This window comes from Aulonocara stuartgranti, assembly GCF_965226115.1.
Source record: "Aulonocara stuartgranti genome assembly, chromosome: 7".
In the NCBI taxonomy this organism is placed as follows: Eukaryota; Metazoa; Chordata; class Actinopteri; order Cichliformes; family Cichlidae; genus Aulonocara; species Aulonocara stuartgranti.
The window spans coordinates 59324602-59339254 of NC_138945.1; the positions used below are offsets into that span (position 1 = coordinate 59324602).

Here is a 14653-nt window from a genome sequence, read left to right on the forward strand (position 1 = left end):
CAGACTTTGTCAGTTTAAACTCACAGAGCAGTAGCATTGGAGGCAGGGGTCTCTCTTTGAGGTGAACCTCTCTCCATTCACATACACTTCGGACTCATATTCACACTGCTCGCATCTACAGGTTCACGTAAACATTGATTAAATATATTTAAAAACAACAAAAAAGGTGAAACTGTACAGGCTTAAATATGATACGGATGATGGTGGTAGGCGGGCTTGTTACCGTGGACAACACTCCCCAGCATGATATACTGGATTGTTACAAGATGGAGCAGAACAGCGAATGCGTGAACACACCATATTTCCATTCTTTGAGAGAAAGAACAAAAAAAACATGATCCTCAATTCATTTACACACACGAAAATCAAATTTAATTGTAACTTATAGACACACCTCACATCTACACTCTTCACAGGGGTCTCCAACAGGGATCACAGCTCCATTAGGGACTTCATGTCCATTCACATCACAGCCTACAAGACACACAAATAGACACATTATGCCTCTACAGTCTAACACATATACAAACCTTATTACACAAGGCAATTAAGCCCACCTTCACAGACTGGACAGCAGGTATTTGGAGGAGGAGCAGTAGGGTTTCTACAGGGAGTGTAACACTGCTCCCTCTCACAGCGAACATAACCATCCTGTGATGAAGAGTGAACAGCATTATTAGAGATGAAGGTGAGTGACCAGATGAAAACCTGAGCATGTAGTTGCTGTCAGACCCACCAAACACTGGCAGATATCACAAGGACTCTCCACCGACCTCCAAGAGTCTCCATTGTTATAATTTACACCAGAATGGGTGCAACCTGTAAACACACATCACATTATTGTACTATTCCTGTGCTTCTAGGTATGAAGATATTAATCTGTACATCTAAACAGATTTTTATCCACCCTAAACCTTTCTGCAAGAAAGATTCTCAGTACAGAGTTCCTAACAACCCGAAACCAACAAGAAGGTCCATTTGTTTTCATATTTGTTGAGTCCTGTCAATTTTTGTGACATTGACAACTGGAAATTTGAGTATATGTGATTAGGACAGCACATGCTATTTGTTATAGTAAAAAAGTGGAACGCAGAATTATTTTGGATAGCTATAAAAATGCCAGTGTAGGCTTACAAGTTATGCACCATGGGTGATACAGTAAAAAGCATGGATGTGGTGAAGGGGTACATGCAGATGGTTGGTATGACAGAAGAGGATGCAAGGGATAGGGTGAGATGGAGGGAGATGCTCTGCTGTGGTGACCCCTAAAGGGACCAGCCAAAAGAAATAAAAAGAAATGATACAATGAATGCCAGACAGAGTTACCAGTGTGCATAAAATGAATGAATGTGTACCTTGCCAAATAGGCAAGTTTAGTTCCTCTCAAATGTATTGTTTAGTATGCTTTATCTTCTCTGTACTTACCTGTGATTTGCTGGGCACAGCCTCCAGGTACATTCCCCTGTGGGCAGTCTTGAGGGGGGCACTCCCTGTTATCCTCCTATTCAAATTAAGAGAAACACAAAATGAGAAAAGGAATGGAAAAAAGGGCCAAAAGACTTCTTAAGCTTATTTAATATTTTTGATTGTCATTTATTATGAAGTAAACATCAAATACTTACATTGCACGTTTGTGTCTGACAGCCAGGTACATTTTCCTCTCTGCAGTCTTGATTAGGGCATGGCTGTTGAGGGCACTGCCTGTTATCCTATTATTAAAAGGAAGACAAACAAAAAATGAGAAAAAAGGAATGGAAAATAGGACCAGCAGAATTCTTCAAGCTTATTAAATATTTTTGATTGTTATTTATTATGGAAAAATATGAAATACTCACATCACACGTTCGTGTCTGACAGCCAGTTACATTTTCCTCTCTGCAGTCTTGATTAGGGCATGGCTGTTGAGGGCACTGCCTGTTATCCTATTATTAAAAGGAAGACAAACAAAAAAATAAAAAAAACTAATGGAAAATGGGACCAGCAGACTTCTTCAACCTTATTAAATATTTTTGATTGTTGTTTATTATGGAAAAGAATGAAATACTCACATCACATGTTCGTGTCTGACAGTCAGGTACATTTTCCTGTGGGCAGTTTTGAGGAGGGCTTGGCTGTTGAGGGCACTGCCTGTTATCCTCCTATTTAAATGAAAAGAAAGTAAAATGAGAGAAAGATCCATCCATCCATCTTTTTGCGCATTATCTCTAAGGGAGAGGCCAGCCACCCTTCAAAGGAAGCTCATTTCTGCCGCTTGTGTCCGTAATCTGTTCCTTCAGTCACTACCCACAGCTCGTGACCATAGGTTAGGGTTGGAATCTCGTTCAACCGGTAAATGGAGAGCTTCACGTTTACACTCAGCCCTCTCTTCACCAAGAAAGGACCGGTACAACATCCCCATCACTGTAGCCACAACACCAACCCGTCTGTAGATCTCCCGCTCCCTTCTCTCGTCACTCGTGAACAAGACTTCAAGAAACTCCTCCACTTGGGGCAGGAACTCGTCCCTGACCAGAGTGGGCACTTCCCCTTTTTCCAGCTGAGGACCATGGCCTGAGATTTGGAGGTGCTGATTCTCATTTTCATTGCTTCACACTTGACTGCTGCGAACCATTCCGGTGCGAGCTGGAGGCCATCGCCCGATGAAGGCAACAGAACAACATCAACTGCAAAAAGCAGGGATTTGATTCTGAGAACACACAAGTGGCCACCAGACGCTCACCTTCAGGCACCCTCCCCGGGCCTGGCTTCAGGGCGGGGCCCTGGTGACCATACCCTACGCAGGATGAATTGTTCCCTTGATCGTATACTCACAGGGGTCTTTTATATCGCTCTTTGAAAGAATGAACTGAAAGCAGTGCCAGAAAAGTTCTTTAAATTCATTAAATGTTTTTGACTGTCATGTGGTTAATTATTAAATTCTCACATTACACGTTCTTGTCTGACAGTCAGGTACATTCTCCTCTCTGCAGTCTTGATTAGGGCATGGCTGTTGAGGGCACTGCCTGTTATCCTATTATTAAAAGGAAGACAAACAAAAATTGAGAAAAAAGGAATGGAAAATAGGAGCAGAAGACTTCTTCAAACTTATTAAACATTTTTCCATTTCTTATGGAAAAATATGAAATACTCACATCACACGTTCGTGTCTGACAGTCAGGTACATTTTCCTGTGGGCAGTTTTGAGGACGGCACGGCTGTTGAGGGCACTGCCTGTTATCCTCCTATTTAAATGAAGAGAAACAAAAATGAGAGAAAGAATCAACAGAAAACAGTGTGAGAAAGGTTGTTTGAGCTCATTAAATGTGTTTGAAAATCATCTGTTGTGGTTAATTATTAAATACTCACATTACATGTTCTTCTCTGACAGTCAGGTACATTCTCTCCTGGGCAGTTTTGAGGAGCGCACGGCTGTTGAGGGCACTGCCTGTTATCCTCCTATTTAAATGAAGAAAAATAAACATAACATAAGCAATGAACAGGAAACAGGACCAGCAGATTTCTTTAGGTTCATTTATTGTTTTTCATTATTATTTTGTTGCGACTGAATATCAAACACGTACATTACACGCTCTTGTCTGACAGCGATCTTCAGTACAGTTGGACCCATTGTGAAAAGGACAATCTGACTGGACCCCTGGAAATCAAACAAAGTCTTTAGATCACAATTTTTTTCTGCGTCTTTAATTGTAAGTTAGGATTTTATGCAGGCTTGGAGTTTTATTCTGCTTTCTTTCTCTGTGTCTCTCTGTCAACCTTTTTCTCTTTACTCTTTGTTGGATCGATCACCTCTGATTCTGCCCATGGCTTGCTTCCTGCACCTGCAACTCACTGCCTGCCTCATTAGTGCTGTTTTTAACATAGCTAAATACTGTGTTTTTACAAGCAGTAAAGCTTTCATTTCCTATTGAAGTTTACAAGTTGAAATCTTGTTGTAAATAAACCTTGCCAGTTGCTTGACTCTGCTCTTTGGTTGTGTTTATGCTGGAGTGTATACTGTAAATAAGAAAATCTAAATTTTTCTGGTGCCACCCTCTGCCATCTCTGTCTGTCTCCACAGGTTTTCTTTACCTTTTCTCACTGAGTCACTGATGAACATCTGGCTTTGCTCCCTTTCCAGTAATAACAAACAGCATGGTTCTCATGTGATATACACGGGCTTGCCTTTACACACGCATACGCATTTTATGGACTGTAACCATAACCAGAATTGTCTTCATACTTTCCGACGTTAAGTCAGACAAGTCTATTAACACTGCAGGATATTTACTGTGGGCGAAACAGAATGTTAGTTTCCTGAGGGATTCCCTACCAAACAGATGAAATCACGGTCTTAATAACTTCCTCTATTATGTCTTTGTCCATTTAAAAGATTATGTTTATAGTACAGCAATCACTGAAGAGAAAAGTCACATTTATTATAAGCATTTACATTCCTCGTTGAATATAATTTGCTGACCTTGGGTATTTCAGCCTTTAATCAATGTAATGACTCAAACAATGTGTTTGTGTGCAAGAGAAGGCAATAATCACCGCGCAAACAAGAGGTTAGTAAAGCTGCCTACTGTGCCTAAAGGCATTTCCTTTAGCAAGCCAAGAATGCATTTGCTAAAAGTGTGAGTCCACAAGTGTGTGTAATCATGGTGCCCTTGCAGCTGTCTGCTCTACGTATGTACTAGCAATGAAGCAAGTGCCAAAGGTAGGTCAGTGGGGTGTAAGAAAGGGGACAGTGGGCTAAATGTGGGGGAAAAAATGGGAAAATCAAGAGAATACTTAATTAAAGGAATCCTTAATGAGGCTAGTCCAACATCGGCAAAAGCCCCATGTCTTTGTTTCATATGCACATGTATTTTTACACAGTTTCTTCAAATGCACCAAGGAGAACGCGCAGGAACTGCTTAGTTTCAGTGTAGCAACACATTACTGACAAATTATTCAGTTAAAAGATAGACATATTGTTGTTTGGATAGTTTTTTTCTGATGATGGAACGAAACCATTTGAAATCCTTTTTTCCCAGTATTTTCCTGGCTTTCTCATACCCTTTGGGCGATGATGTGGATCGTTTGTGCCCATGTTCATAAGACAGCCGTATACACATAATCACCCCCCCCCCCCCAAAAAAAAGTAGAGAATGAGAATGAATCTAATGAATCTAAGAGGTACTGCAGAGATCATTTCTATGTTGTCACTACAAGTGACGCATTATATGGAATTGAGAAGTACAGAGGTGAAAACACATATGCTGTTTTTTATAATTTGCTGAACTTGTCATTTTCTTCTGCTCACATAAGAGATGCCTTGATTTTAAATGTTTACACATGTAATGGAACCCTTGCCTTTGTTTGCTGATACAGCATCCTCCCAACATGCACTATTTCCAACAGGGACCAAATGAGAGGAAATTAGTGCTGTTCCCAGGGGAGAGGAGGAAGACTTCACAGAGTAGGGGCAGCAACTCGTCCCCGGCCCGGGATGGGCATTCTACTTTTTGCTGGCTGAAAACCATGGCCTCAGGTGCTGATTTTCATTCCTGCCGCTTTACATTTGACTGTGAACTGCTCCAGCATGCTGGAGGACATCACCCGATGAAGCCAACAGAACCACATCATCTGCAAATAGCAGAGATGAGATTCTGAGGCCACCAAAGAGGAACCCTCCTGCTATCTGGCTATGCCTAGAAATTCTGTCTAAAAATTGAACTAAGAAGTAGTTTGACGCAAATCCAAAATTTTGGTTTACTATGTAGATACAGACAGAAAATATAAAACACAATAAGATACATAAACTTGAACAGGAAAGGGTGATAAAATCCACTGACTACCATATATGAGACTAAAGGTTTGCATTCTGTAAATAACAAATCAAAAGCCGATGACAATGAAAGAGAATACTTCATACACTATTAGAAACTAAAAGAAAGCTATAGTAATACAAAACCTGAAAGAAGGTGGCTTCTAAGCTTGCCTTCATTAGCAATTGTGACCAACCTCAAGCCGTTCTGAAGCTCTGCCATGTAATTCAACATAAGGAAATAGTCAAGTAAGACATATTTGGATGCAAATGATCATTTCCCAAATGTTGCCAATACAAACAAATGCAGTAGAATTTTAAACATAGTTTAAAAGATAAAAGCCATTTTATGAAAGCTTGACCTTATTTAACCTTGAAGAAAAGATCAGAGGTAAAAAGTAATGTAAATGGTCTGTATTTGTGTAGCGCTTTTACTAGTGCCTAAGGACCCCAAAGCGCTTTACACAACCAGTCATCCACCCATTCACACATTGGTGATGGCAAGCTACATTGTAGCCACAGCCACCCTGGGGCGCACTGACAGAGGCGAGGCTCCCGGACACTGGCGCCACCGGGCCCTCTGACCACCACCAGTAGGCAACGGATGAAGTGTCTTGCCCAAGGACACAACGACTGAGACTGTCCAAGCCGGGGCTCGAACCGGCAACCTTCCAATTACAAGGCGAACTCCCAACTCTTGAGCCACGATCGCAATACTTAAAATCCCCATATGCCCTATTTTATACTTATATGTTGTCAACACAAATAATGGCAGTAAGAAAAAAAGTTTTAAATAGTTCTATGTAGCATTATCATCACTTTGACCTTTGGATCAATCTATTGATCTTGAAGGAAAGGTCAGAGGTCAAATATGACATATTTTAAATCTTTATATGGTACTTTCTCTACATTGACAATACACACCACACTTAAGAATTATAGTTTCTAATTTATTAGGCTTTTTGTCAGTTTTTCACCAATAAAGTTCACCTTGAAGACCTCGGTGGATCTAAGCCAAATTTTAAAGGATTGTTAACATCACCCCACGCTGGACTTTTACAAAGTTTTATCAGCGATCATTCAAAACCTTATGAGATTTTATATTTACAGACAGTATAACAGACATACACAGAGGAGGAAGGAGGAATTCTCTTAAGGAATCTCTGAGAAACACAAATTTAATGCCAATCTTTTCATGTATAATTGTGTCAGTAGCATTGTTGAAAGGCCCTGAATACATTTTCACCACACAGAGGTTGGACAGCAGTGTTCTTCATAAACATTTTATGAAGCTAGTCTAGTTGACTTCAGTGTGGGTCAAAAATACCTGCCTGTTCTGTTTGTGTCCCCCAGGAAAAACAAAAGCCGTGATAGCTATCAGTAAAGAGCTACTAATTATGTGCAATATTGTTGCTGACAGGAGACACAAAGACATATTTACATTTTCTCCGTATCTTCGTGAATACAACGAATTTAAAATTTGAAAAAACAAAACAATAACATAAAACACCCGTGACAGATCTCACAAACAGACAGAAGCTTAGTCACCTTCTCTGCAATGGTCCTTCAGACATAACTCCAGGAATTTTACACGATTTTGTAGGTTTTTGTTCTGTTATAAAACAAACACACAAACAAAAAAATCTTAGTGTACCCTACAATTATGTTTCATTATATCATTTTTCATGAAAACTCATACACCAAGTGTGATCTTTACCTGCCCTCTTATGATGCCCAACTCATTAGTCAGCTTTGTCATCTGTCTCTCCAGCTTCCTCAGTGTCTCATCTTTCTGTTCCTGAGAAGCAGAATTATCACCTCGAGGAGGCTCAGCTCCCTGCATCTGATCACTCTGGATCTCCTGAGGATGATAGCTGGTTTGGTCCTGTGATCTGTGGTTTGTTTGAAGTTTACTGGGTAAATCATTGTGAGGTTTGCTGGAGTCAGTCTGGGAATCTGGGTCATGTGCATCTGGAGGAAATAGATGATCTAAAATAAGAATCAGTCAAATGGTGGAACTCCTCAGAAGTGAAATATACTACATTTTTGACACATTATAAGTTCTGACCAAATGGCAGAATGATATCATCATACACTATATGGTCAAAAGTACTGGGCCACCTACACATTAAGCTTACAGGCGGTGCTCAGCCATGCAAACATATGCCATGAAGCTCTGGGTCCACAGTGTTTGCGCTCAGAAGAGGTTTGAAACTCTGCAGAGAGTTGGTGACTTTGACACATCATGCTCCTGAGCACTTGCCGACCTCGCTCTTTAACTTTATCTGGTCTGCAACCCTCTGAGTTGCTGTGGTTCTTAGCTGCTTCCACTTTGCAATAATAGGAAGTTAGTCAGTTACTAGACCCCGTCGCCAGGAACATCAAATCATCTGCTAAAAACCTTGGTAGGCCTCACTGCACCACTGCCTGTGTGAGTACTCTGTTTCACATACTCTGGCTTCATATATTCACATATTTCTTAGGGCTACTGGGTAATTGGTGATTGGCGTGATTGTGATTGTGAATGGTTGTCTGTTTCTATACATTATGTCTGCAATCGACAGGTGACCGTTCCAGGATGTAACCCCACCTTCCTATAAAAACTGTGACGGACGGAGAGATGGAATCTGCTCTTACCTGTAAGATTGCAGCTCCATGGGCGCCTTGGATATGCTTTCAGTGAAATTTCTGCTGCCTTCAAATATCCCTGCATTTGAAAAAATACAGTCAGTACATAAAATATATAATGTATTTGTTATGTAGAATAATGGCATTGATTATGGATATACTGCATATACTTGGATATACTATCTGATGTTTTATTTGTAATTATGCACACGGTAAATCTAAGCTGACTATATTTCCTGGTACTATTTTCAACAAAAGACAGTCTCCTTCGATTACAAGGTTTATAGGACAATACCTAGTATTGTGTAAAATACAAACAGAGTACTGTTAATAAAGAAGTTCAGATGATGTCTCTCTATGTTCTCTGTGTGGAAGCAAATATGCAGTAAGCAAAGTAAACTCACACTAAATTTACTGCTTCTCTTCCCTAATGTGCTGCCAAGAGTGATGAGAACATCTTGAGGCAGTTCTAGGTTGATCCTGTTCTCATTTTCTATCGGAAAAACTGCAGCTTCTTGACAGTCCACAAAAAATGCCAGTCTGTCAGGCTCCAGGCTCACAGCCAGATGACCCCACTTTTCACTTGCAAAAGGGTTTGTGTCCAGAAGGTTAATGCTGGCAAAGTCGTGCGCTCTTCCTTCAACCTGGTAGTCCACACGCAGGGTGTTATTGACAGTGGAGGAGATGATCTGGAGTATAGGCGAAGATGCAGACGAAAGAGAAAAGATGGTGGCAGTGGATCGAGGCGCCTGGCGCCCCACCACATGAACACCCATGCTACCCTGAAGGTTGGAGTACAGGAAGTGAGAATATTCAGCGGGAAGTGTCAGGTGGGGTGCTCTGTTACGTAGTTTGTAGATCATGCCGCTGCTCGCACTTTTTCGGTGAGGTAGGTTTAGTGCTTCCACAAGATCAATTACTATAAAAGAAATAAGAGACACTGTCACATTCACATCCATATGACATGAGTTCTGGAGTAGAGTACTGTGATTTCTGGGTTATGATGATTGTGAAGCTTTGTGTGAGAGATCTACTGGTCAGTGACCTCAGTGACCTGAAACCAAGATCACCCTTATCTCATCTGTCTGCAATTTCAACTTATGACTCTCTTTAAATCTGATATCTGGTGCTTCAGGACCAGATAGAAATGGAACATGACAATAAAAGCTTGTTTTGTTGTTCGTAGATGTATTTATATTATGTTGAAGTATTGTGAAGTAGATGGACATGCATACAAGGTGAAAAGCAATCACTGCTAGAGACAAATTGTCCTTTCCAAATGTCAGATTTTGAACTTTTTAAAAACTAAAACTATAGTTTCTTCGAAAATGAACACTCAATATAAACAAATGTGGGACTGGGCAAGAATGAACATTAAAAATCATTAATTACATGTCAGCTTTTGTATTGTGATTTTTTAAAAAGACATTATATCAAGCTTAAGTATTTAAATACCAGGGTTTACTAAAACAAAAAACAACTCCCCACATACCATTTATAGCTCCACTGACTGTGAACAGATTAATTCACACTTAAAGTTATAATTTAAGAAAGTTCGATCAAAACAGTAAAATAAACAATCCATGACCCCCGTGACCCTGTGTGTTAACTTACCATTCTCGTTATCTGCACTAGACTGTCCGTGCAAGAAGAACACGAAGAGCAAATGTATCTCCAGCAGCACAACCGCTCTGAGTTTCCTCTCCATTCTCCTCAGCCAAAAGGGAAAAAAAGCTCAAAATCAAAATACTTTACACAAATATAACAGCATTTATCGTCCTTTTAGCCATGGATCGTTGAGTTTAACGTTCAGTGTGTCACTGCTCCTCGTCAAGCAGACCTCTCCAAAAAGCGCTCAGGGGAAACGTGAAACATCTGGATCTAGTGTTGCCAGATATTGCAGATGGTTTTCAGCCCAAAAGTTATTCAAAACTCTTCAAAATATAAAGATCCTATAGCCGAGTTTACGCTCCACTGTGCTGCTTAGCGTCGAAGAGGAATGAACACAGGCACTGCAGACACACATACTCACACATACGGAGACACACAAATGTGTGCGTGCGTGTGTGTGTGTGAGAGAGAGCGAGAGAGAGAGATTATTGCCAGAGGTCTGGACCACAGTCCCGCCTATCACTTGAAAGCAACCCAAACAGCAACCCGTGCACATCAGTGCTGCACTCACTGCATACGTACACTACGTATAGGAGTCCGTGCGCTTTATTCACCGTGAGCACCTTAACTGTACGTAGGTCCCACTGCACCGCCGTGCGTGTGTGAGCGCGTGTGTGTGTTTGTACTCATGGTACTTGTTTCGAATTAACCCATAAAATTTACATGCAAGAAATAACCGCCAAAATGATCCCAAACACCCGGATTGTTGTTGTATCGTAATTTTAACCCGCACGATAAATCTTTAGAACCGCTTAACTGGGCGGAAACCCACCCGATCTTACAACACTGCTGAGTCTCTCCTCTGCTGACACAGTCTTACATTCCCCCTTGGGCAGTGATTAAAAGGCAGTAGTGAAATTCTGTTCATTCACAACTTTTATCAAGATATCACATGTTTTACATGAAAGGGGTCGAGGCCGCAGATATTCACGTAAGAGAAATGTTCAGGTGTGCAGAGTTCATCTAGTTTCTAGTACCAAAAAGACATCCGTGACGGCCTTTTCTTGTCTTGTTTTCCTTGTTTTTTCCTCGAAAAAACATCTCCACCCAGTGGAGACCCCTGTTTCTGGTAATCAGCTAAAACCTGGTATGGAGACTGGAAGGGAGCCATGCTGAAGCATCCCAAAATATTTGTGTGTGTGTGTGTGTGTGTGTGTGTGTGTGTGAGTGAGAGAGAGAGAGAGAGTAAATGTGAGTGTTAATGTCTTACTGTTTTGGAAATAACCCCAGTTTGCATCCCACTGTGCCTATCCACCCACCCTCTGTCCCAGGAATCTATATCCCTCATGTTGCTGACATGTTCATCACTGCAATGACTCTTATTTTAGATTCTTTCCCATACAAATCTCATAATTCTTAGCTGTGAAACTTACAGGACAAATAAGACATGCTGTTTTATCTTAATGAAGAGATGATACAACACCCAAGTGATTCTTAATGGATGGAGTTGATGGGAGATTCTCTTATCAGGCCAAATTGCTTTCCATCCATTAACTACACAATTACTGTAGATCTGAACAAAGACCCACCCATCGTGCTAGTTAGATGGTTTTAATCAAAGTTACAAGTCCTCCATCCACCCCATCCCAGAGGAATTCCTCACTTAACTCCTAGAGGGTTGATTGTAGATGCAGAAACTCTTTCAAGGAACTGCTGTTTCAATGTAGCACCAGAGTGGCATTTTGTTCTGTAACAATCAGTGAAAAGTAAAAAGCTGCACTCACCATCACTGTACAGTGGCTCTTTCCTTTTGGAAATGTGGTCTAGTTTCACAGTTAATCTGCAAATAATAATAATTAAAAAAAAAAAACTGCCCAAAAATCTACCAACCCATAGCCCACAGCCCAAGAGAATAAAGGAGTATTCTTAACTGAACCCACATGGGGGCAAAAAAACACCAAAACATTCCCAGTTTTTAGTGACTGTTAATTCAAGTAAGACTGTTACCCTTTCTGGAAAAAAGGCAGATGCTCACATTGTCAAGGTTAAACTACAGGAGGACTGCCAAGACACAGCTGGGGCAAGTTAACAGAGTAATGAAGGAATTTTGAACAAAATCACAACAATTTATGCAGAAACCTCTTCTGGGACCAGAACATGAACTCCAGGTTAAGTATACTATTCCAGTAAATCAGTCCTTAAAACCTTCCTTCATTTTTTGTTTAGTCCTTCATTTCTTATTATGAAAATATCCATATATAATAATTTTACAAGTATTATATTTGTTTGAAATCCTTCTGACCAGCTCTGTCTTCAAAAACAGACACAATCCTTTATGTAAATAAGTCTTTTTAAAGAACACGTAAAATTTATTTTGTCAAAAAGTGATTGCCGCGTCTGCCTTGTGATAGAAATGTCATTTTTGGCTCAAAGTGGTTTGTTATTCATGAAAGATTTGTTTGAGAGATTATAGGTCAGCAAGTCATTTACAGCAGTTTAAATACTCCCGATGTGCCAAAAGTGATGTCTGGTATTTAAACTGTTGCACATTATTTGTTGGTCCATAATCTGTCAAACGTAACTCAGAAATATCTTTGATGTATTATCAAGCCAATTTGAACCAGAAACAATACTCCTGCTACAGTATAGAAGCTTCAACCAGGTTTTGGCAAAATGACTTTTATATATGCTTTATTTATCAGGGTACAGCCTGTTACTGGCATTAAAAATGCCTTTTTCAAAACAGATCTGACCACCAGCCAACAGAAATCACAGCATATAACACCACAATCTATAGTAATTGAACCAAAGAGGGCTGGATTGATTATAGCATGTACGATAATGCAATATCATAAAGATACTTGCAGAACGTCATTTCTTTAATGTATATACACTGCTCATACTGATATCATACTGATATTGACTGGGTAATTTTTAGGAACAAAATGACGAAACCTTGGTTGATGGAATTGAAAATGATCAATCTACAGACAGCTGAATACACCCTGAAGATCAAAGAGAAAAAATGATTCAGCAGGCCAGTACATTTCGCTGAAGCTCTATTGCAGCAACTCAAAGTGGTGCTCAGTAGTTTGTATGGCTTCCACATGCTTGTATGCATAGAAGCATGATCCTAATAAAACAACAGGCGGTCTCCTTGGGTATCTCCTCCCAGATCTGGACAGACTGAAGTGCATCCTGGTGCAGATGAATGGAAACATGTTGTCCCTGAGGTGCTCTGTGGATTTAGGTCAGGAGAGTGTGGGCCCAAACAATTATATCAATTCCTTCATCTTCCTTCAAAAGTGATTTCTGGTATTTAAACTGTTGCATATTATTTGTTGGTGCATAATCTGTCAAACATAGCTCAGAAATATCTTTCATGAATTATATCAAGCCATTTTGAGACGGAAACAATACTCCTGCCACAGTATAGAAGCTTCAACCAGGTTTTAGCAAAATGAATTTTATATATGCTTTATTTATCAGGGTAAAGCCTGTCAGGGTCTATGGATTTCAAAACGATACCTAATTGCAGTCAGGGTGACGTTGCCTAGCCTGTAAAAGTCTGTGTGTCCATCCATGGGTATGCCTCCCCAGACCATCATGACTCACCACCAAACCGACCACACTGAATCATGTTGCAGACAGCACAATGTTCTCCACCGCTCCTCCAGAGGGCTGGTCCACACATGGAGGACGAGACCATGACAAAAATGATGTTAGTGTCATTATTTTTTAATGTCCGCTGTTTTTCTGTCATTTATCTTCCATTTTTTTAAAGTTGCTTCTCTGCTGACATCCAGTGGCCACCTCCAATTACAGCAGTTAAAATAAAAGTTTTGTATGTAAAAATAGGGTTGTAGTTGCAGTCACACAGTGGAAGCTCCAACCCTACATTGAACAAATGGACAGTATAAATTCACATTTATGCCATAGATTTAAGTATTTTTGCACTCTCCTTCTTCCTCCTCTTCTTCTTCTTTTTGTTTCATTGACAGTGTAAGCTGAGGAAGGTCAAGAAGTCTTATTTCTTGTTTTCTGTACCAATGTATTTGATAGAGTCTGTTCACAAAGTTTCTCTCTTGGAAAATGACTCATTTCAAAGTATGCAATACCTATTTTATCATATAATTGAATAAAAAAGTAATAGTATTGGGTGTTACGACCCGGCTCAAAAGCCACAACATAAAAAAAAAGGAGACGAACAACAAAGTGTGGGTGAGAAGAGGTTTCATCCTAAAATGGAAAACCAGGTTGGCTAAAATGGCTGGTGCCACCAAGGCAAAGACTAGTGCACTGCCGGAAAGCTTGCCTCAGGTATGCTTTTATCCACACCTGACTAGGTGTGGCCAATTAGCACCAGCTGAAAACACTGAGACGATTAGAAGCTGCAGAGGGACGTAACAGGGTCTTGAGCCGTTTCTTTATTTTTGAGCCATTTGCTTTAATTTGAGGTCCTTGTGCGCCGGTGGCTATTGCAATGGTAACGATGGTCTGTTTGAAACTGAAGCTCTGGTGCATGTGCCCCCCCCCCCAAAAAAATCAGCACAGTGCTTCAGAAACATTGTGCCGAGGCTTGGTTCGTCTGAACAGAGTCAAGTGATCAATGACGTCCCAAGCTTC

The 14653-nt window shown here is 40.4% G+C and overlaps 1 protein-coding gene across 1 annotated transcript in view; it reads right to left on the reverse strand.

Moving 5' to 3' along the window:
- The window catches only part of kcp (kielin cysteine rich BMP regulator), a 55357-nt gene that overhangs the window by 28886 nt on the left and 11818 nt on the right, over positions 1 to 14653 (reverse strand). Inside the window, exons 2-19 of the mRNA XM_082540857.1 lie at positions 10031 to 10125; positions 8821 to 9335; positions 8426 to 8495; positions 7506 to 7777; positions 7337 to 7400; positions 3561 to 3634; positions 3346 to 3435; positions 3132 to 3221; positions 2924 to 3010; positions 2049 to 2138; positions 1835 to 1922; positions 1623 to 1711; positions 1426 to 1501; positions 737 to 819; positions 558 to 651; positions 395 to 474; positions 224 to 309; positions 25 to 115 (exon numbers count right to left, since the gene is read on the reverse strand). Of these exons, the coding sequence (XP_082396983.1) occupies positions 25 to 115; positions 224 to 309; positions 395 to 474; positions 558 to 651; positions 737 to 819; positions 1426 to 1501; positions 1623 to 1711; positions 1835 to 1922; positions 2049 to 2138; positions 2924 to 3010; positions 3132 to 3221; positions 3346 to 3435; positions 3561 to 3634; positions 7337 to 7400; positions 7506 to 7777; positions 8426 to 8495; positions 8821 to 9335; positions 10031 to 10125 (2134 nt within the window). The remainder of the gene's footprint in view (positions 1 to 24; positions 116 to 223; positions 310 to 394; positions 475 to 557; positions 652 to 736; positions 820 to 1425; positions 1502 to 1622; positions 1712 to 1834; positions 1923 to 2048; positions 2139 to 2923; positions 3011 to 3131; positions 3222 to 3345; positions 3436 to 3560; positions 3635 to 7336; positions 7401 to 7505; positions 7778 to 8425; positions 8496 to 8820; positions 9336 to 10030; positions 10126 to 14653) is intronic.